Below are 22,891 nucleotides of genomic sequence, written 5' to 3'. Positions count from 1 at the left end.
TGCTTTGGATCATGAGCTGTTTCACACTTTCTCAGTACTTTTTTCTTGCCACATTTCTGGTAGAGGTTGATCTTGCGTTTATCTATCATGAGAATGTTTTTCCCAAACTGTACTGGCTTTTTTAGATTTTTTTGTTTTTAGCAAAGTCCAGTCTAGCCTGTCTATTCCTGAGTTTTATGAGTGGCTTTCACCTTTCAGTGAACCGTCTTATTTACTTTCATGCAGTGTCGTCTTCATGGTAGACTTTCATATCCATACGCCTACCTCTTGGAGAGTGTTGTTCACTTGTTTGGCTGTCATGAAGGGGTTTCTTTTCATCATGGAAATGAGTCTGGGATCATCCACCACTGTTGTCTTCCGTGGACGTGCAGGTCTGAGTTTACCAGTGCCGTGTGTCTTTCTCAGGATGTTCCACACTGTAGATTTTGCCTCTCCTAATATTGTAGCAATTTCGCTGATGTTTTTTTCTGCTTCAGGATGGCTTGTTTCACCTGCATGGAGACCTTCTTGACTGTATGTTGTCTGTTCACAGCAAAATCATCCAAATGGAAGCACTACACCTCAGATCTACTCCCGACCTTTTGTCTGCTCAATTAATAATGAAGGAATTTCAAACACCTGCCCATGAAATAGCCTTTGTCAATTGTCCAATTACTTTTGTCCCTTTAAAAAGTGGGTGACACATGTTAATTAGCTGAAAATCCTAAACACAGTTTGAATGTGGATACCCTCAAATGAAAGCTGACATGGACACACTTAGTCCATGTCCATTATATAACTATAATTGGAAAATGTTTCGATAAATAGGTGAAAGATTTATGGTACTAACTTTACATACAACAAATTATTTGTGATTATTATTATTATCAATTAAATGATTTATTTATTTAAATTTAACCAGGAACTGAGCTTTCAAAATATATAATCTCTCTGTCCTGGGCGGCCATGGTAAACATCCTGGGAAAACTATTTCAAGTATTAAGTATTAACAGTAAGGACAACATTTTTCCTTAATATTTGGTTACCTCTCTTTACATGAATACCTATTGTGTGTCAAAGCACTGAGTTTTGTGTAATATTTCAATATCTTAGTGTGTGATAGATCTGCCTGGTAAAAATATCGGAAAACAAAGAAACACTAGGTGCATGAAATAACTTGAGTTTAATAAATTCAGCATTTATTTGATTCTATTACACTCTAATGAGCAGAACTATGTGAGGAAGTCAGTAGTTTGTTTAACAAAAAATTGAAAAACTCTTTAAAGTAACCATATTTTAAAAAGGAAACTCTTCTTGTTTAAATGCTACTGTAGTAAATAAAATATAGAAGGCAACTGTTTTGTTATAATCTGTCACTTCAATTTGCAGAATAAACTTTCACCCTCTAAATTATTCATAGCTTTACAGAAAAAAGGCCAAATGTCTAAGCACATGATTTTATCTATATTGCCTGTTATTCTAACAGCCCGATCACCGTGTCAATCAGCTTTTCCACTTCCTGTGAACTTGACCTGCTGTTCTCAAAGAGAACACACCTGTTTCCACACTTTTCAACTATTTCTTTCAGACCGGGTTGGCAGGAGTGAAGGAAATCCTTCAAGGTGATTTCTGCCTGCTGCAGGTCGCCTCCTCGTGTGAACAGGATGATTGTTTTTTCTTTAACTTTACTCCCAAAATCTTTTTCTAACTTTTCCATAATGTCTCTCTCACCATCTGTAAATCTGCTCACATGCATCACGAGTACATACACACAGGGTTCTGACCCACAGAGCTGTTTACACTGTTTTACATGTTTGTCCCAAACTGATGCTTCAATGTCATCATCAAAGATATCTGGGCTATCAATCACACGTACACGTAAGTCCTTCATCTCAGTTTCTGCCACCTGGAATTCTGTGGTGACCGGCTTTGAACTGGGTTTAGACATGAAGCTCTTCTTTCCGAGGATGGTGTTTCCACTTGCACTCTTTCCAGTTCCAGCCATTCCCAGTAGAACAAGGTTCACTGTGGTGATAGCACGCTTTCCTGTATTGATATGTACAAATAATAATGGAAAGAAATCAGTTGGTATCCTACCTTAAGAATGAATAAATGACAAAATAAACATGTATGGTTTCTTTAAATTCAGCTACGTTGTAAAAACATGCATCTTACTTTTTAAACTCTTCTTGGTGTGTGTAAATAATTCTTTGCTAAAACTGCCAACTGAATTAAAAGGGCATAAAAGAATTTTGTCAGTTTTTAATGACATATCTGGGATCATGTGAAATATTCTCATTCATGGAACAGCACAACTTTTTGTATTTGTTGGTAAGACGCTCCTGAGAGAGATGTGAGTTTACCTGGCTTTGTTATGTCACTGTGTGATCTGGACATTGTTTGTGATTCATAGTCAAACCTGTAATTTTGTTACAGAGCAATTATAAACTCAGCAGGCAGCTGTTTACTGTTTTATAAAAACTTAATTATTTTTATAACAATAATAAAAATGCAAACCTTCTCTATAAAATACAAACATTTTATAGTATCTGTGTACAGAGCTAAAATAAAGAAAATACTTCAAATTGTGTTTGCATGAAGTTAACAGTCACAGTTCAACAAGTCTCAAATTTCACCTTTGCCTCTTAGAGCCTGGCACCAGTAGTCTGTGTTTAGCCAGTTTGTCCAGTTCACTGAAAAGCTGCTGGATGGTGCAGGATGTGAAACAGTAACCTGAGGGTTCACATGTCAGTGGCAGCACGACTGTGAACTCTTCTCTTGGTTTTCCAGTTTTCTTACTCAAATCTTCTATTTGCTTCCCCACATCTTCTGGTGAAAACCCATCCTCTACCACCAACAAGCACATGTCACTGTGGGAATTCTCAGAAAATAGTTCCTGTATGTCATCACAGAATAAGTACAAGTCAGGTGTACATGTGATCTCATATGTATAATTCTCATATATCTCGATGTTTTTGAGAATCTTTCTCGTGGGTAGCACAGACAAATCTTTCCCCAGGATGTTGGTTATTAGGGCTTTCTTCAAAGACTCTGTTTTTCCAAAGACAACAACTGAAATCTTGTCTGTAAAAATAGTGAATCACAGTTTTATTTTTTGATAGTAACAACACTATATATAAAATTTAAACATGTGATTTCAATAAATATTTAGTAGATATAAAAGTGTTGCTTTGACTTGGATTATGCTTTTTAAAAATATAACATTACAGAAACAGTGACAGTAAACTTACTATGAGACATGCTGCAGGCAGAGGCTGTGTGGATGTCTGCAGGCTGTGACACTCTGTTTGTTTTATATGAACCAGTTATGCAAATGCTGGAGGTGTGTCAAAGTCTGCAAATACTTTCTTAGCAGTGCAGCAACAAGACTGAAAAAAAAATAACACAGCCTTGAGATGACAACATCTGTGATATTGTGGGGAGAAAACCCCAGTTACATGACGCCCTATGAGCAAGCACTCTGTGACAATGGAAGTATTTACTTGTTTGTAACAGGGGAAAAGAGTGTAATTCTGTTTAACGTGATAAGAAGAAGTCAAAGTTGAAATTATGAAAAGTGAAGTGAATTATGTTGTATAAATGTGACTATTGTAATAAAAAAAAAACCTTTTGCTACAGCGATGAAGGGAGGAGGGGGGGGAGGGAACAGTAAGATAAGCTCAAATCAGATGATGTCACAATAGATGATTGGATACTGGTAACGCTGGATGTTGGTTGTGTCAGAGGATGAACAGAGACCCTCTGCAGATAAAAATTAGTTTCATTGGGTCATCGCAGATGAGTCAAGGACTGGTTCACACAGTGCATTTTTGCAGCAAGAAACAGTGGATTTGGTCTTGTTTTTCCAACCCACTGTGGTTCTCTCTCTGTCTCACTAAAACCTAATAGAAACCATCTGTAGGTATTTAGCAACAGTTTAGATTTAATTATTTAAAATTTACTTAATAAAGTGTCCTATCTTCAATTAATTAAAGTCACAATTAAAAGTTTATTTTGTGGACATTTCCTGTTTTTGGTATGACTATTTGCAACCACCTTATTGAGGTTCTAATAGGTTATTATAGCTTCTAAAAATTCAGGTCCCTGGGGCTTATTTCCCAGGCCAAAAAAATTAATCCTTCAAAACATTTCCAAGTGCCATAGATCATTAGGGGGGGAGCTACCATCAGTTTCTGTTAATCAGTTGTGGTAAAACCCCATAGGTCAAAGACTCAGATCCTTTAAACAGAGAGCCGGTCGAGACTTCTGTACAGAGGTTCTGCACAAATTCTACACAAAGACTTTAAAGTTCTTAGTGAGTTCATGGAGTAGTGTTTCCAGGCATCCCAAAGAAGGCATAAAAGGCCCTGGAAACAATGACGTGTCTATTTTCATTACCCTGAGGTTTGTTACATGGAATACATGGAGTTGGTTTCATTAAAAGACTTATTGATTAAATGACATTGTCTTTCTACAGGAAGCTCATATGTCCAAATCATCTGCACACACATCCACCTTACCAAAGTTCCCTCACACCTTTTACAGTATAGCTCAAGGAGGTGTAGCTATATTGACAGTGTTGGGGAGTAACAGAATACACGTTCTGGCGTTATGTATTTAAAATACAAAATATGAGTAACTGTTACAGTTACTGTTTTAACTTGCCTAAAGAAACATATTTAACATATTTCAACGATGTCTTCTCTGTGCGGTTAATGAATTGTGAAATAAAATATGTCATATAGCCTTTTACAAGTCAACAATTGCAAAAAATAACTTAAAAGCCTCTGGAATTAAATAATGTTACAGAAATAATGCCTCATCTGCAGAAGAAAAATTACCAGTACTGGGTTGGTACGAGGGAAATTTATTTTCCAGTTCGTCTGAAAAGATGGACTTTCTTTTAGAGATCTTTTAAACATCATTAGGCGCGTTGCTGCATGCTGTCTGTCCCGTTTGTGAGCGCAAAACAAGCACTCACAAAGCATCAACTCGGGGATGACGTCACAAATATCTGTCGGAATATAGGGAAACCTGGGCATTTTTATCAAAACATGAAAAGAGGACATGTCCGGGGAAAAGACGACGGTTGGTCACCCTAGGTTGTCTGCTATCTATTTTTGGTAATTCCACACTGGTGGAAACCCAAATAAAACACACATTAAGAGGCTCTAAAGCCTGGGTCTCAATCTCGCGACCTCTACTTGCAGCCCGCCTAGTGACGTGAAGAAATATTTTTAAAAATTATTGTTCAAAACATTATTCAATATAAAGGCAACAGGCAGAGTGTTACAGGCATAGCCCTAAAGAATGTAGCCTCATGGGCAGTGTAGCCCAGTTGTAAGTAATCTATTGAGACTCGACCGTACACCGTGTTCGTGTTTTCCTCTGAAACAATAAGTTCCGTTGGAGCAGTCTTTCAACGCCTCTCTCTGTCTCTCGCTAGCAAAGTTGACCCAGACAACAAAGTAAAGCTAGTTTTTGGTTACGAGCCCGACATGAACCCGACGTAATAGCCAGAGGTCCCTTTACTACGGTTGGGAGCCGCGGACCTGTTTTAATTATGCGCGGAATAGTTTTCTATACATAGAATTTTCTATATGAAAGCTGAGACTCTACATTATATCCATGTCCATTATATAACTACAGATGGAATAGGTTTAAGTAGGTTTAAGTAGACAGGTAAAAAAGATTAAAAATAAATAACTAAATATGTATTTCTAAATACATATGGAACTAACTGTATGGACCAAATTGACAACGACTCGTCCTTTTTTCATCACTTCTTTTCTTCACTTTTGGATCACTCTGAAACCACACTTATAATAGGAGGAGACTTCAATCTGGTATTGAATCTAGAAATTGACAGGTTCAGTGAGTCAAAAGAAGTGCCAGACTGCAGACATTCTTAAACAACATGTGAGTGATTTAGGTCTTTGTGATGCTTGGTGTTCATGTCGCCTCTCAGGGATTACACATTCTTGTATAGACTACTTTTTAGTTAACAGATGGATTACAAGAGATATTACAGACACTATCAGCAATCATTCACTGAGTCGAACTCTCTGAGACAGAAAAGAGTCAAAATAATACCTTACTCTTCTCATAAGAAAAAGAACAAACACTTGTACTAAAAACAAAAATGTAATCTTTAGAATCTGCTTCCTCGCCACAAGAACATAATTAACACCATGAGAAAACTAAAGCTAGAATTAAATGAAATGAAATAATTAACAGAAGAACATGGTTATTGTTGCAAATCTGCAATTGGAGAGCTTTGAACGTGGTAATAAATTTAGGAAATTCCTTGCTAATGGGTAATGATCAATAAATAAAAACACAACTGTTTATTCTATTAAAGAGTCAACTGGGAACATTACTCATGATCCACAACAAATAAATACATCTTTTTATGAGTTTTATGAAGCTTCACAGCATCACAGATTATTCCCTCCATCATTGCTTTTGAAGAATTTCTTAGCAATATAAATCTACAGAATTTAAATGATGAACAGATTGTAGCTCTGGATCCACCTGTGTCAATGTCTGACTTCCATGAAGCCATACAGCATCACCCAGACAATAAAGCCCCAGGTCCGGATGGTTTTCCAGCTGATTTTTATTTTAGCCCATGCTAGCTGGATATGCTGGTTTTAACAGGGAGCCAATGAAGGGAAGCCAATAGGAGAAACATGTTCTCTCTTTTTTGTTATGAGTGGCTGTGTGCAGACAGGAATAGGACCCAAGGTGCAGACTCAGGAGACAGTCGTGAACTCAAAACAGCTTTAATGTAAAACTCAAAATATAACATAACTGGAAAAAATCTAAATAAACTTAAACCGGAGGACTGACAGAACACACAGCTAGGTAAACGGTAGATCGCAACCCAGACACAGAGAAACACAGGGCTTAAATACACAGAGGGAGCAATCAGGGAATGAGTAACAGGAGGGAAACACAGCTGGGGCAAATCAGGCCTAACGAGACAAGGGGAAGCGAAACCAGATACATTAACATCAGACATGGACTTTCAAAATAAAACAGGAAACATGACACAGACTGAACTAAAGACACAGACTCGCACGCACTGTAACAGAGGGAACAGAGACGTGGGACCAGTGCAGACACAGACACTGACTGGACACGGGGATATAGCAACTGAGGATACACAGAGACGCGAACTAGACAAGGGGATACAGCTGACAGGGGAGACAGAGCAACTAGAGAAGACAGAGACAAAAACCATAAGACAGAACTCAAAGAAACCAAAGACTAGAAATTATAAATAATATAATAAACTCAAAATCCTAACATTTCTAGTCTCTGCCAATACTCTTGCTGCAGCATTTTGGATTAACTGAAGGCTTTTAGGAAGTTTTTAGAGCATGCTGATAATAATGAATTACGGTCGTCCAGCCTAGAAGCAAGAAGTGCATGAACTAGATTTTGGGTGTCACTCTGAGTCAGGATATCTCATATTTTAGAGATATTTTGCAAATAGTAGAAAGAAGTCCTACATATTTGTTTAACATCTGCATATTTTAATTATTAAAATTTTCACTGAGTCTTTGCAAGTGTTCGATCCACAAACATCAAATGCTCATTTTTTTTTTGCTATGATTACTGTATGTATTCTTATTACTAGTGCTATTATTGTTAGATATAGGTTTTTTCAAAGGTATGTTTGAATCATCAAAGGGTCTCTGTTACTTGAAAAACCTTTGGTCAACAATGAATATTTACCAAACTTCATTTTATTGGTGAATTTAACATGAATGATTTACATCAACAGGCTATAAACAGAAACACAATAAGAGACAAACTCCATGCACCAGTTTCAATAACAACCGAATTCATAATCAGTCGCTGATTAAAGGCTGATTTTGACGAAGGCAAATAAAAAGGGAAACAAAAGAAAACATTTCTAACTGAACAGTTCAGGCTAGTATTTCATGCTCTGTTTATATCTTTCTGTTTAACAACTTATCATATCCAAGCACTTCATAGTGTTATCATTGCTGCTGTTCTTGGATCATCCTGATCACTTTCTCCATTAAAATTGCCACTTGATGTGATGTTGGCCTGCTGTTCTCAAAAACAACACACCTGTTGTCACACTTCTGAATTATTTCTTTCAGACCAGGTTGGCAGGAGTGAAGAAAATCCTCCAGCTTAATGTTTGCACAGTGCAGGTCGTCTCCTCTGGTGAACAGGATGATTGTTTGTTTTCTAACTTTGCTTGCAAAAGCTTTTTCTAGCTTTTCTATTATGTTTCTCTCACCATCTGTAAATCTGCTTGCTTGCATCACAAGTAAATACACACATGGTTCTGACTCACAAAGCTGTTTGCACTTTTTTACATGTGTGTCCCAAACACGTGGGTTGATGTCATCATCAAAGATGTCTGGGTTATCAATGACACGTACATGTATGCCATTTATCTTTGATTCTGCCCTTTGGCACTCTGTGGTGACCGGCTTTGTACTCGGCTTACACTTGAAGAATTTCTTTCCGAGGATGGTGTTTCCACTGGCACTCTTTCCCGTACCGGTCATTCCCAGAAGAACTAGGTTCACTTTGGTATCAAAGTGATTTTCTGTGTCAATGAAGAACAAAAATAAGTGACAGTGAAATAGAAATAAATATTCTTTCCAGATCTGAAGAATAATCATCTACAGCTAAAACACTTACAAGACTTTTATCTGAACAGTTAAATACGCATTTAAGTATACACATAATTATATCTGCATGCAGTTCGCATAATTACACCATGCTATTCCTGCACAAGAGACTCTTTATCTCAATATTTTAACTTCCTGATTAGATAAAAAGTAAAAAAAAAAATGTTAATAATAGAGATAAAAATTTCAAAAAATGTCCCACATTTGAAACTATGTACGGGGATAGTGTAGGGCTCTTTGTTACATCTGCCACTTTTATAAAAAGGCTAAAGAAATGTTTTTGACATACACATCCACACACAGAACACGACAATATTGTGAGATACTGCTGATAAAGCTGAGTCTTGCCTTCCATCCATTCATGTTTGCTTCTTAAACATGAATTTAAGCTGAGGTCTCCCAAAGCTGTCATAGATTGGGGATCTGCAGCAGACCTGTAATATAACAGAACTAAATTAACTCACCAGGAAACTTTGTTTTTTGGGCAAAAGATCTATTATGTTTGAAACATTACAATATATATATATAATAATAATAAACCTAATAACTAATGAATTAATATGATTACTCAGATTAAATAAAACACTGTTCTTCTTATGCAAACTTATGTGATATCATAAATATTCATTATATGTTACTGATTTTTTAGGTTTACCTCTTATGACTTAACCCCCGCTGTTTGTAAGGCAGTTCTCTGTAAAGCTGCTCCATGGTCATATTCTTGAATGGGTACTCTGTAGGTTTAGAACTCAAAGGCAGCACAACTGTGAATGTATCTGTAGGTGTTCCACTTTTCTTGCTCAGATATTCTATCTGATTCCACACATTTTCTACTGAAAAGTCACATCTTACCACCAACAAACACATGTCAGGGTCTGGATTCATAGCAAATTGTTGTTTTATGTCATCACATTGCACGTCCAAATCTGGCATGCATGTGAAAACATATGTCTCGTTTTCATATATCTTGGTGTTTGTTAGAATCTTTCTTGTGGATAGCACAGATATGTCATCTTCCAGGATGTTGGTTATTAACGCTTTCTTCAAAGACTTCCCATTTCCCAGGATGACGACTGAAATTTTGTCTGTGAACAAACACAAAATCCTTTTTCTCTGACACTGTTTAAGAGCAACATTTTCTCTCTACTGCTACAAAATTCAATCATTAAAACTGTTAAAAAAAAACAGCTATAAAGCAAAGAAACCTTTTCAAATAAACTTACCTTCAGACATATTTCATTAGTCTGGTGTGTCAAAACTCTGCACGGTGTCTTCTGCGGGCTGTGCTGCGCTCTCTCTTTATTATATGTACCTGTTATGCAAATGCTGGAGGTGTGTCAGCTGTGGAGCTATAAATAAACCATGTGTTGAAAAGAAGCTTTAACATTCTTCTCGCTCACACGTGCAGTGAAAACAGTGACATTAAGATGGCTAAATTTCCAGCAGGTAAGACTCAAAGTTAATCTTCTGTCTGTATGATTGTTTTTTGTTGTGTATACAGGTTAAATCAAGGTTGTAATTTGTGTTTCAGGTCCTGATTTGAGGATTGTGATGCTTGGAAAGACCGGTGTGGGTAAGAGTGCTGTTGGAAACACCATTCTGGGAGACAGATATTTCAGATCTTCTCCTTTATCACGGTCAGTGACTGAGGTCTGTCAGAAAGGTGTGACTCAGTGGGGTAACAGGGTAGTTAGTGTTGTAGACACACCAGGGATCCTGGACACTGCAAAATCAAATGAGTTCATCAAAAGAGAAATTGTGCGTTGTGTTGAAGTCTCCTGTCCCGGTCCTCATGTGTTCCTGTTGGTCATCCAAGTGGGTCGATTCACCAAAGAAGAGAAAAACTCAGTAGAAGCCCTGCAGGAGCTGTTTGGCCAGGCTGCAAATCAGCACATGATCGTGCTGTTCACTCGCGGTGGTGATCTTGGAGGCATGACCATACAGGAGTACGTACGTGAAGCTGAGGAAGGACTTCGCCGCATCATCCAAAGCTGTGGAAACAGGTTCCACATCTTTGAAAACACCAGCAAAGACAGAACGCAGGTGGTGGAGCTGGTCAACAAGATTGATGACATGGTGGCAGCAAATGGGGGCAAGCACTACACAGATGCCATGTACAAGGAGGTGGAGGCTGCAGGTATCATGGGACTTAAGGCTGTTCAGTATGAGTTCCTTGAGGCCCTACTGAAGCGTATTCAAAATTTTTTTCTCATTCTTCACAGAGATTAAACTATTGTAATGAAGAATCTAGGCTCAGCATGTATCGATTAGGAGTCTCTGACACAGACCTACGATGTATATTGCTGTGTAGCCTCAATAAACTTGGATGTATGAAAAAAATGTAAAAAAAATATTTTGATGATGTTGTTTTGCTTCTTGGTGTTTTGGTACAGACAAAAGCATTTTAAAATAAATAATAATCACAATATGAGCTCTGCTTCTAAAGTATATTTTGTCTTAGGTGGATCTGGTCCAATTTGTAGTGGATGTGTGATCATGACAGTTTATTGTGTATTTAAAACTTTGCACTATGTAAATTCATTAATTAATGTATTATGCATTAAATGTGAATTGTGTGTATTCATTATCACTGTAAACTTCATTAGAAATATAGTGCATATATTTAATGTTGACTTTTCATTAAGTTATACAATTAACCATTTATAAATGTTTTGAAAATATAGGGTTAAGGGTTAGGTTTTGGACAACATCATCATGATTATGTCAATAATAAAATTGATAAAATTGATATCTTTTTCTCTTAATATTTTTTTCTATTTTTCTATTTTTCACATTACAACATGGACAAACACATTTTTCAAAATATATACATGTACAAATACATGCAAATTCTATTCATTTAGTTCCTTTAACTGGAGCTCTGTTAGTTAAACAATGTTGAATTGAACAGCTCAAAATCAACATTTCATTTTCCATGAGAGATAAGGTGCAACTTATGAGTGAGTTTTTCCTCAAAAATTCTTCATTTTACTACATTTATATATTTGGGATGTTTAGTTATTTAGATTTTAATTTAAATTATTCATTGGGCTATGTACATATTTTTAAATGCCAAAAAGACAATACCACTGTGTTAATAAAAAGGAGAAAAAACTAATGAACTCAAAGAGAAGATATTACTGACTGTAAAAGTCAAATGTGGATTTCTCAAAGTGTAGTTCAGAATTAGGTTTTTCTATTATTCAGTATTTAGTTGATCTATTTTGAACTGACAAAATGACTCAATATTCTATGTAAATAAAAGAGGTGACATTTATAATTTAATGGTTTGGTCATTTAGTGTTTGAATCTTAATCATTTAAAATTTCTCTCCTGAGAAATAATTTCCTTACATCGTTTTTAATTTTAGAAACATCCTGGCTCAGATGACACTGAAAAACTAGTTCATGTATTTATTATTTCTAGACTGGACCACTGTAATTCTTTATTATCAGGATGTCCTAAAAATTCACTGAAAAGTCTTCAGGAAGAGTGATTATACTGGCTTCCCTTCATTCCCACTGTTGCCAAAGTGGTTGTTCATTGGGGTCATATGTTTGTTGAGTTTTTTTTTCTGTCTTCTCAGTCTTCTTTGTATTGTAGAGTCTCTACCTTAAAATATAAAGCTCCTTGAGGTAACTGCTGTTGATTTGGCACTGTATAAATAAAAATGAATTCAACTGAACTGAATAGGGACCGTTTTCCTCATTCACACAAAAGTTTAGAAATAAGATTCAAGATTCAAAGCGTTTATTGTCATGTGTGCAAAGAAAAAGCTTTTCTCTAATGAAATTCTTTCCCTGCTGTCCACATGCAGATGCCCGTTAATATGTACAAATGGATAAAATACAAATAGGATTAATAAATAAGTGGAAACAAAAAAAGAAAAGAAATTGAAGTGTTAAATAGATTCAATTGCAAAAGAGTTATGAGCTTAATATGCTGGTTTGATATGTGAGATAACCTGATGTGCAAAAATTAACATTAATGTTAAAATAGGTCAGCTATTCTAAAGTCAGTAAATAAGCTTAATGTAAAAAGCAGAGCTGGATTTTGGTTACTTAAGTACATGTGTGAAAGAATGCAAAACCTAGTCTTACTTGACCAAACAGCTGGCACTAGCAGTATAATGATGTCAGTGCAAAGTTTTCACTTTTTGAGGGCTTATTTTAATTTGAAGAAATGCGATTTTGTTCTGTATTTTAGTGTTGGACCTGAATAGGTCAGTTGAGGTTCGTTGATTGATCACATTTGTCAATCTTGAGCTTAATATATTTTAAAGGAGACAAATCTGAGATCTGTTATATAAAAAGTATTTACTTCCTTCACACAAGAAGGAAGTAAGACACCTTTTAAACCAAACAACAAGGTTTTCACACTTGAACACGTTTCTGTAAACAAGGAAACCAAAGTTTCCAGAGATTTCTGAGATCTCTATCAGGTTCTGTAAGATGTTCCGGTTGCATTTTCTTTTTTACATGAATTAGATATGCAAAATAATGACAAGGAAACGCGTGTTTTCATTTTCTTGAGGAACTCAAAAAGAGTAACTCAGGGAAGAACATGAGAGAAAATAAACAGATTTCTCAGTAAAGAGGAGACAAGACTATGAATAGACATAATATTGATTGGAGAAAAAGCTGATGAAACTGACGGCCTAGGGGTCAAGGTCCACCCAACCACTGCGTACCACCCGCAGGCCAACGGGATGTGCGAGCGTTTCCACCGTTCGCTTAAGGCTGTGTTCCGTGATTCTCTCACAGATGCCAACTGGGTGGACCGCCTTCCATGGGTTTTACTGGGGTTGCGCTGCGCGGTTAAAGAAGACCTCGGGGTTTCCTGGCTGAACTTGTCCTCGGTCAGCCTCCCCGGGTCCCCGAGGAATTCTTGCCCGAGAGTGCACCCCCCGTGCTTCGCTCCCTCTGTGCTGTCTCTCCGTCCCCCAAGAGACTCGTTTTCTGTTCCTGGCCCAGTGCACCATTGTCTGCCCGACACCTTTGTTCCGAGGTCGTTGGACTCTGCAGTTTGTTTTCGTCAGGCATGACGCTCATAGGCCTCCGCTGCGTCCACTGTATGACGGCCCCTTTAGGGTTATTCAACCGGCCGGAAGCATTTCCTTTTGGACTTTGGGAGTCAGCAGGAGGCTGTTTCTATTGACAGACTTAAACCGGCACATGTGCTTCTGGATGATCAGGTGGTGCCGGCTCAGGCCCCCTGCTGTGGCCGTCCGCCTTCCACTGGACTGGACAACTCTGCTTCTTCCTCTGGGAGCGCCCCCCACCTGGCGGGGCCCGAGCTATCTTCAGATTTTCCTGACCGCCCATGCCAACCTGGTCCTCAGGCTCGTTTCTCCTCAGCCAGCTCTCCACCTCCCCGGTTCAGCCGTTCTGGACGCTTGATTAAAGCAAGGGTTCTGGACTAGGGGATGACCCTACTGGGTGTTGGGGGGGGGGGGGGGGGCATGTGTGGTTGACCACTGGAGGGCTCCACTCACACCCAGTTCTCAGGAAGGGTTGTTGCTATGTTTTGGAGGGAAAGGTATTCAGTTGTGTGGTGACGAGTAATAAACGAGGAGTGTTAATCGAGAGCTCTCGTGTCGTCTGTGTTTACTTCCACAATGTCAATATAGTACGAGGTTCAGTTAGCTTTGCACAAAAATAGAAAAGTCCTCCAAAGACCTACTTTTTGCTTTCTTATTCTGAGCACATTTATGAAGCCTTTACATTTTTATTTTTACTTTAGCCAGGAATCACAATTTGAATCAGTACTTCAACTTTTATTGGACTATTTTTTAACAATGGTATTCTTACTTCTACTTAAGTGCAGTATGTCTGTACTTTTTCCACCTCTGTAAACTACTGAGAGACATGAAAACACATACAGTACTGTGCAAGAGTACAGATCCAGCCTCATTTTTGTATTTTGAAGTAATGAAATGTACAAACACAAATAGAACACGTTATATAATGCAAAAACTGATTGTTTTGCTGCCATTTGTTCAATTCATTGTCAAAATGATCCCACAAGATCTCCAACACCACTGGCTGAAATAAAGCTCTGAAACATGATGATTCTCTATCATGTTTCACAAATTGTTTGCAGATACTCACTGTTGTACCTCGCTCCTGACCCCTGACATACTGATGACTGGAATCAGAGATTTTCTGATTCACAGATTTTCAGTTCAGTTTTTGTTTACTTTGTTTTACCTCAGCCTTTCTAATAGTTTCCTTCCACTTCTGATGAGGCATCACAAACCAGTAGATTAATCAACTCAAGGGTCAGATGCATCTCTGACATTCTCTGTGTGGTTATTGTGTCTTAAGGGCATGGCTTTTAGTTTCTGATAATAGACTGTAGGACAAGCTAGAGGTGATAGGGCTGAAGATGTTAATATTCTCATTGGGAGGAACAGAATGTACAGGATTAGAAATGAGGACATCAGAGGGACAGCTCAGGTTAAACAGTTTGGAGACAAAGTTGAAGAGGCAGGGCTGAGATGGACTGGACATGTGCAGAGGAGGGATTGGGTTTATTCTGGACAAGGATGGTAACTGTGGAGCTTAATGTCAATCTCCCAGGCAGGAGGAAAATGGAAGACCACATAGAAAAGTGATGGATGTAGTGAAGGAGCCAATGAACAGAGTTGGTCCCAGACTAGGGCATTTGCAAACACAGTCCTTGGAGACTTCTTCCTGACCTCATCTGTCAACGTATCACCATTGTAAACATGATGGGGCTCAAAACATATCTCTGATGTAATCCTACCCCACCTTGAACCCATCTGTCATTCCTAAACCTCACCATTGCCGCGTTGTTCTCATACACATCCTGCTCCACCCTCACATACTTCTCTGTCACTATTAACTTCCTCATACATACCACAGTCCCTTTCCTGGTACCTTATCATATGTGTTTTTAGATCCACAAAGGCACAGTGCAGGTCCTTCTGGCCTCTATACTTCTCCATCAACACTCTCAATGAAAATATTTAATTTTCAATTTCAATTCAGGGAGGAACGGCCATCTGCCACCACTGGTTAGAGAAGGAAGACAAGATAAAAGACATGCTGTGGAGCGAGCCAGAGATTAATCACAAGTATGATTCAATGCAGAGAGGTGCATGGACACACAATGAGTGAGAAAAGTGACTGAAGAACAAATAGTCAGTGTATCACATCTCTTTTGCTCTTTCTTGGCATGAAACAATAATGCTGCTCACTGATCATCCACTTCAACAACTCTTTCCCATTACCTTCATTATAGTTTAATGATATGACTGAGAAGGTACCGAAGATTAGCTTCTTGGATGTGGGAAGATTCCCGGTGCCTACGACCAATTCATCTACTGTCACCTGGTGCCGACGCTACACTTCAGTTCCCAGCCCGGAATCTATGGTCCGATGGCCCCATGTTCACCTTGCGTCCCTCGTTCGACCGCAGTTTTGATGGCAGATGTGACGTACCACTATGGATATTAGCTTCAGCTAGCCCTGAAGTCACCGCCTGGTGTAACAGGTGCACACAGGTGTTTAATTCAAGTGCCACTGCAGTCAGCTGTTGAGTGCACCAACCAAACGTCATCAATCAGGTTTGCCCTGCTCAACACTCGCTCAATCACAAACAAATCGTTTATTTTAAACGATCTTTTTATAAAGAAATCTCTCAACGTCATGTGTTTAACTGAGACGTGGCAACAAAACGTGGATTATATACATCTGAAGGAAATTTGTTCGACTGGCTGCTCCGTCATCGGAACTCCACGTCTTTCGGGACGTGGCGGAGGTCTCGCTGTTGTGCACCAGGACAGATTCACATGCAGACTGATGAACTCGGATTCCTTTACCTCATCTGAACTGCAGATGATCAAGGTCGGCTCTTTGCTCACCTTTTATTGTATTTTAATCTACTGACCTCCTGGCCCTGCCGGAGTCTTTTTAACTGAATTTAATGACCTCCTGTCATCCATTATTAAATTAGAGAAGGTGGTAATGTTGGGAGATTTTAACCTTCATATTGATGATACATCCTGTAATATGGCTGCTGACTTCATGACTATCACAGAGTCTTTTAATTTTATGCAGCATGTTTCTGGCCCTACACATGTAAAGGGTCACACATTGGACCTTGTTTTCTCCTTGGGTTTAAATATAAATGACATTCGTGTGGAAGATGTTCATGTGAGTGACCATAGCTGCATATATTTTAACTTAACTTTAACCCAAAATAACGATTGAAAGGCGAATCATAAACCTGAACGCCGGCAAAAGGTTCTCTGTCATGTTTGACGCTGAAATGACTTACAATGATTTGGACTCTCTTGTCTCATCCTTTAATAACCAGTGTAATTCTATTTTAGACATAGTGGCACCTCTGAAAAAAAGTACTGTCCTACGTTTGAAATCTCATCCTTGGCTAAATGAAAACATTCGTAATTTCAGGAGATACTGTCGCAAGCTGGAACGTTTGTGGAAGGCTTCCAAGCTTGAGGTTTATAAGTTACACCTTAAAGAATCTATCGTCTTACTAAATGACATGTGGAAAAATGCTAGAACAGAGTATTTTTCACACTTCATAGCTTCAAAAAAGAAATACCCCAAATTCTTGTTTAAAACAATTAAGAGCATTGTTTCTCCTGATGCTCCTTGTGCACCAGTTCACTCAACGTCCGAATGCAATGAGTTTATGAACTATTTCAGAAATAAGGTCATTGCCATCAGGTCTAATATCTGTCCATCATCTTCTCAATATCCGACTTTCAACTTGCCCTCCTCTGATACTTGGTCCTCTTTTACTCCTGTTACATTACAAGACATCAGAGGCCTGCTTTGTCATATAAAACAGACTTCAAGCCCCCTTGATGTCCTTCCATCTTCACTTTTCACTAGTGTGTTTGATTCCATTGGCCCCCGTATTGTGGAAATGATAAATACTTCTCTTCATACTGGCTCAGTTCCCAGCTTCTATAAAAACAAGCTATTGTTGAGCCAATATTAAAGAAACCCCAGCTGGATCCATCTCTTCCTAACAGTTATAGGAAAATATCCAAATTGTCTTTTATATCGAAAATTTTAGAAAAAGTAGTAGTAGAACAACTTAACTATCTCCTGGATAAAAATGCTGTTATGGATACTTTCCAGTCTGGTTTTCGTAAATTGCATTCCACTGAAACGGCCTTACTTAGAGTATCTAGTGATATCTTGATGGCAGCAGACTCTGGAGAACACCGTGCTGGTCCTGTTGGATCTCAGCTCTGCTTTTGACACTGTAGATCACAGTATCATGATAAACAGACTCGAGAACTTGTTTGGGATTACTGGTGTTGTTTTAAAATGGTTTATATCATATCTGTCTGAGAGATCTTTTACTGTTTGCATGAATCATGTCACATCAGAATCAACAGTTTTGCCGTGTGGGGTACCTCAGGGATCTGTCCTGGGTCCAATTCTATTTCTACTTTATGTATTTCCCCTAGGCCAAATTATTAAGCACTATAAATATATCTCCTATCATCGCTATGCTGATGACATCCAACTATACTGTTCCTTCAAAATGTCTGAGTTTTATAAATTGTCTAATTTAAGTAATTGCCTGACAGAAATCAACCAGAATCAGAATCAGAATGGGTTTATTGCCAGATGTTGAGGTTTACAACATTAGGAATTTGCTGCGGTGCTTCAGTGCAAACAATAAGAATTAAAGTGCTATGTAGAAAGAAAGATATGTGCATGAGATATATACATGAGAATAAGAATTAAGAGTGCTACGTAGAAAGATGCTACGTAACCAATGGTTAAATGACAATTTTCTCCAACTAAACTCTGATAAAACAGAAACTCAAATTATTGCTCCAGACCACATGGTCCCAGAAATCAGGCAGCATATCAGCTTCTTAGACCCCTATGTAAAATCGAGCCTTAGAAACCTCGGTGTTGCTCGAGCAGCACTCTAAGCAGCTGGTCCGAAACTGTTTTTATCATTTACGGAATATTTCTAAACTCAGACTAACGGTATCAAAGCTTGAACTTCAGATGATTATTCATGCTTTTATTTCTTCTCGTTTAGACTACTCTAATGGCCTTTTTACTTGTTTTAACAAATCAGCCTTGAATCGTCTTCAGACTGTGCAGAACGCTGCAGCACATCTCTTAACAGGCACCAAGAGAAGATCGCATATCACTCCAGTTTTAGCCTCCCTTCACTGGTTGCCTGTAAGTTTTAGGTTTCATTTTAAAATTTTAGCTCTAACCTTTAGGGCCCTACATGGTCAGGCTCCTCAATATTTATCTGACCTGCTGAAACCACATTCATCTTCTCGGGCTTTAAGGTCATTAGATCAGAGACTGCTGGTGGTACCACGCACTCGTTTTAAAACTCGTGGTGATCGGGCCTTTCAGACGGTGGCACCACGGTTGTGTATTTCTCTTCCACTGTCTCTTCGCTGCACGGACTCCATTGATTCTTTTAAGAAACAGCTGAAGACATTTTTATTGAGAAAAGCATTTGATTAATTTCCTCTTATGCTGTTTTGATAGTTTTATTATATTACATTGTTTTATTTGCTGTTTTATTTACTGTCATATTGTTTTATATTTCCATTTTCTGTGTTGTAAAGCACTTTGTGATTTTTTCTATCTGTGAAAAGTGCTATAAAAATAAATTTTACTTACTTACTTACTTACTTAGTTCTTGGTAACAAATTGCTGTCACTGGCTCTTCACTCTGAACTGGCTTTTATGTGTATTATGTAAAGTTATTTAAAATTAGAGTTTAGTGAACAGCTCATGCCCTCCCTTTGGATGCAACTCCTGACCACATTGCACTTTATACTGTTATACGACAGAACACAAATTCATTTTCAGAACATCACAGAAATATGTATTCAGCTGTTATGTTGTTATCTTTGAGATTTTTTTGAACATCCAGCTGCTTTGTCTTTTCTCTGTGTTTGTCTGAATCAGTGTGGTGGAAAACAGAGACAATTTATGTACTGACAAGTTTATTTTTATTGAATTTCGGATTATTATTTTGCAGTTTACAAAAGATGACAAACTTTCACTGATTTGTTAGATAAAAGTGTATAAAAACGTTTAAATAGTTCAGAAATAATTCCTTGTTTCCTTGTTTGAATGCTGATTAATATGAAATCAAGAAGAAAACACACAAAAAAATGCAGTTTATAACTGTGTTCATGCCCTTATGTGTGTCTTTGCACACACCAAAATAAAAAATCCCACTTCCAATTACTTTATTTCCTGACCTAATACAGGAACGTCTGCTGGTTTTGGATTAGGTTCATCCCTGTCTCCAGTAGCTTCTGTACCTGACTGTCATTTTGCCTGCTGTTCTCAAAGAGAACACACCTGTTGTCACATTTCTGAATTATTGCTTTCAGCTCAGGTTGACAGGTACGTAGGAAATCCTCAAACTTCATTTCTGCCTGCCGCAGGTCGTCTCCTCTGGTGAACAGGATAATTGTTTGTTTTCTAACTTTGCTTGCAAAAGCTTTTTCTAGCTTTTCTATTATGTTTCTCTCACCATCTGTAAATCTGCTTGCTTGCATCACAAGTACATACACACAAGGTCCTGACTCACAAAGCTGTTTGCACTTTTTTACATGTTTGTCCCTAACTGACGGTGCAATGTCATCATCAAAGATGTCAGGAGTATCGATCACACATACATGGAAATCATTCACTTTAGTTTCTGCCACTTGGCACTCTGAGGTGATCGGCTTGGAGCTGGGTCTAGATATGAAGCGTTTCTCTCTGAGGATGCTGTTCCCACTCGCACTCTTTCCACTCCCAGACATTCCCAAAAGGACAATGTTCCATATGGCTGGAGTGCGTCTTCCTGAATAAGTTTATAATGATGATAATGTCAGCGAAATCCCTCATTGCATTACATTCAAAATCTATAAATAATGAAAACGTAAACTCCCACAGTTGCACTAAAATACACAAAAGAGCTTATTTAACATTAGTAAATCCAGTCTTACTATTTGAAGTCTTTCTTGGATCATGAAGGACTCTTTGCTTATAACAACCGTCTGCATAATCCCTATTTAATAACCCATTTTTTAATATGAACTTCTAAAATGCTGCTTAGAAGCATTGGGGTTCACCTGCTTGTGGCTCAGTAGTGTACGGTCCAGTTTGTGATCCATAGTCAGGCCTACAATTTAATAACAGAGAAAAAATAAACCCACCTCAGCTCAAAAACTCTTTTTTTTGTTTTATAAACACTTATTTGTTGTTTCTAACAATATATATATAAAAAAAACTCAAAGCCCCTTGTAAAATACATTACCAGAGTTTTTCATAGCATATGTGCACATGGTTAAAGAGAATATGTTTTTCATTTTTATTTAAATAAGGTTAGCCCTAATGCTAGCTCAACAGTTCTGCACTTTCAGCTTTACCTGGCATTGGTTGTTATGAGTTGTTGTGGTTCACATCTCCTTGAATTACTGCTCTGCCGGCAACCCATACTGCAGAAACTGAATGAGTGATCTGTGGGTTCATAAGTCAGAAGCAGCAAAACTCTGAACTCTTCACTTTTGCTGAAGTACATTCATTAAGTATTTTACATTTTAAATTATAAATCATAGACTGCAGGACTTGAGAGATTGTGAAAATAAAGCGTGATGTGATATGAAATCAGAAAGGTTTTCTTTCTCTTTTTATCTGCAATACCTTTAATAACTGTCCTTTTATTTTATTGCTACAAAGCAAAGAAAAGTTTACAAGCAAAACTCACTGTGAGTGGTGGCTCTTCAATCAGGTGCAGCACAGTCTGTGCAGTGAGTGCAGACTGTGCTGCCCTCTATACCTGTCAGCTACAGGAGGAGGTGTGTCCTCTGTGGAGCTATAAATAAAAGATGTGTTTAACAGAAGCTTTATCATTCATCCCTCTCACCTGTGCAGTGACAACAGTGACATTAAGATGGATTTGTTTCCAGCAGGTAAGACCTAAAGTTAATCTTTAGGTTGGTTTGTTACCTTGGAAAGTTTTCACTAAGGTTCTTATTACACCCTTGTGTATATGAGTTAAATCAAATTAGTCAATTGTGTTTCAGGTCCTGATTTGAGGATTGTGATGATTGGAAAAACTGGTGTGGGCAAGAGTGCTGTTGGGAACACCATCCTGGGAAACAAACGTTTCAGATCTTGCCCTTTATCTGGGTCGGTGACTGAGGTCTGTCAAAAAGGTGTGACTCAGTGGGGTAATAGAGTAGTTAGTGTTGTAGACACACCAGGGATCCTGGACACTGCAAAATCAGATGAGCTCATCAAAAGAGAAATTGTGCGTTGTGTTGAAGTCTCCTGTCCCGGTCCTCATGTGTTCCTGTTGGTCATCCAAGTGGGTCGATTCACCAAAGAAGAGAAAAACTCAGTGGAAGCCCTGCAGGAGCTGTTTGGCCCCGAGGCAAACAAGTACATGATTGTGCTCTTCACCCGTGGTGGTGATCTTGGAGGCATGACCATAGAGCAGTACGTACGTGAAGCTGAGCCTGGGCTAAAGCACATCATTGAAAGCTGTGGAAACAGGTACCACGTCTTTGACAACACCAGCAGCGACAAAAAGCAGGTGGTGGAGCTGATCAAGAAGATTGATAACATGATGGCAGAAAATAGAGGCACACACTACACAGACGCCATGTTCAAGGAGGTGGAGGAAGCACACAGACTGGGATTGACACTGCAGCAGTATAGGTTCACTGAGCCGCTGCTTAAGCGTGTCAGACTTTTTCGTATTCTTCTTGGGAGAGATTAAACTGTTGTGATAAATAGTACACGATCTAGACTGAACTGGACAGTTTTTGTACATACACATGAAAGCATGAAGTCTGTTTAGAATGACACAGTGTAGAAAGCTGTTTAGGATCATTTTATTTGAGTTATCACAAAAAATAATGAAGATATCGGTTGCTGATTGTTTGACATTGTATTAAAGTGAAATACTAATCATAATACAAGCTGTACTTTCAAAGTGTTTCTTGTCTCTGCTTCATCTGCTCCAGCTTGTAGCGAGTTTATAATCAGGGTGGTTTGTGATATCTGAACTGAACTGTATTTTGTATTTTTGTGTGATTTTGAAATGATGAATTATGACTTCTACGAGGAGAAGTTTGAATTGTATTTGTTTGTTTTTTTGTCTGTTTTCTGGTTGTTTAAATGAAATTATTGTGAAGAAAAATTTCCTTTGGGTTCATGATTGTTAATTGTTGC

At 38.2% G+C, this 22,891-nt stretch overlaps 5 protein-coding genes across 5 annotated transcripts; 2 read left to right on the top strand and 3 right to left on the bottom strand.

Moving 5' to 3' along the window:
- Positions 1-1,143: 1,143 nt before the first annotated feature.
- Positions 1,144-3,256, bottom strand: LOC146702285 (GTPase IMAP family member 6-like). The gene is made up of 5 exons (XM_085469238.1): positions 3,231-3,256; positions 2,616-3,063; positions 2,343-2,398; positions 2,155-2,205; positions 1,144-2,025 (listed from the first exon to the last, which is right to left on the bottom strand). The coding sequence occupies exons 1-5, from the start codon at positions 3,238-3,240 to the stop codon at positions 1,454-1,456; spliced, it is 1,137 nt and encodes a 378-aa protein (XP_085325364.1). The 5' UTR covers positions 3,241-3,256; the 3' UTR covers positions 1,144-1,453.
- Positions 3,257-7,773: 4,517 nt separating this feature from the next.
- Positions 7,774-9,015, bottom strand: LOC146702284 (GTPase IMAP family member 7-like). Its single transcript, XM_085468918.1, has 2 exons — positions 9,009-9,015; positions 7,774-8,575 (listed from the first exon to the last, which is right to left on the bottom strand). Exons 1-2 carry the CDS (start codon positions 9,013-9,015, stop codon positions 7,992-7,994), a joined length of 591 nt encoding a protein of 196 aa, XP_085325044.1. The 3' UTR covers positions 7,774-7,991.
- A 1,044-nt stretch (positions 9,016-10,059) lies between these two features.
- LOC146702283 (GTPase IMAP family member 7-like) lies at positions 10,060-11,206 on the top strand. Its single transcript, XM_085469237.1, has 2 exons — positions 10,060-10,106; positions 10,192-11,206. The coding sequence occupies exons 1-2, from the start codon at positions 10,088-10,090 to the stop codon at positions 10,887-10,889; spliced, it is 717 nt and encodes a 238-aa protein (XP_085325363.1). The 5' UTR covers positions 10,060-10,087; the 3' UTR covers positions 10,890-11,206.
- An 8,490-nt stretch (positions 11,207-19,696) lies between these two features.
- Positions 19,697-21,233, bottom strand: LOC146702282 (GTPase IMAP family member 7-like). The gene is made up of 3 exons (XM_085469236.1): positions 21,082-21,233; positions 20,785-20,834; positions 19,697-20,513 (listed from the first exon to the last, which is right to left on the bottom strand). The coding sequence occupies exons 1-3, from the start codon at positions 21,231-21,233 to the stop codon at positions 19,921-19,923; spliced, it is 795 nt and encodes a 264-aa protein (XP_085325362.1). The 3' UTR covers positions 19,697-19,920.
- A 492-nt stretch (positions 21,234-21,725) lies between these two features.
- On the top strand, positions 21,726-22,637 carry LOC146702281 (GTPase IMAP family member 7-like). Its single transcript, XM_085469235.1, has one exon. The coding sequence runs from the start codon at positions 21,759-21,761 to the stop codon at positions 22,434-22,436; it is 678 nt and encodes a 225-aa protein (XP_085325361.1). The 5' UTR covers positions 21,726-21,758; the 3' UTR covers positions 22,437-22,637.
- The last annotated feature ends 254 nt before the right edge of the window (positions 22,638-22,891 follow it).

The sequence above is a fragment of the Copadichromis virginalis genome, linkage group LG9, assembly GCF_057382275.1.
Source record: "Copadichromis virginalis isolate Kocher_CV1m ecotype Utaka linkage group LG9, C_Virginalis_male_GT1.1, whole genome shotgun sequence".
In the NCBI taxonomy this organism is placed as follows: Eukaryota; Metazoa; Chordata; class Actinopteri; order Cichliformes; family Cichlidae; genus Copadichromis; species Copadichromis virginalis.
This window is presented reverse-complemented; position numbering and strand designations above follow the sequence as displayed.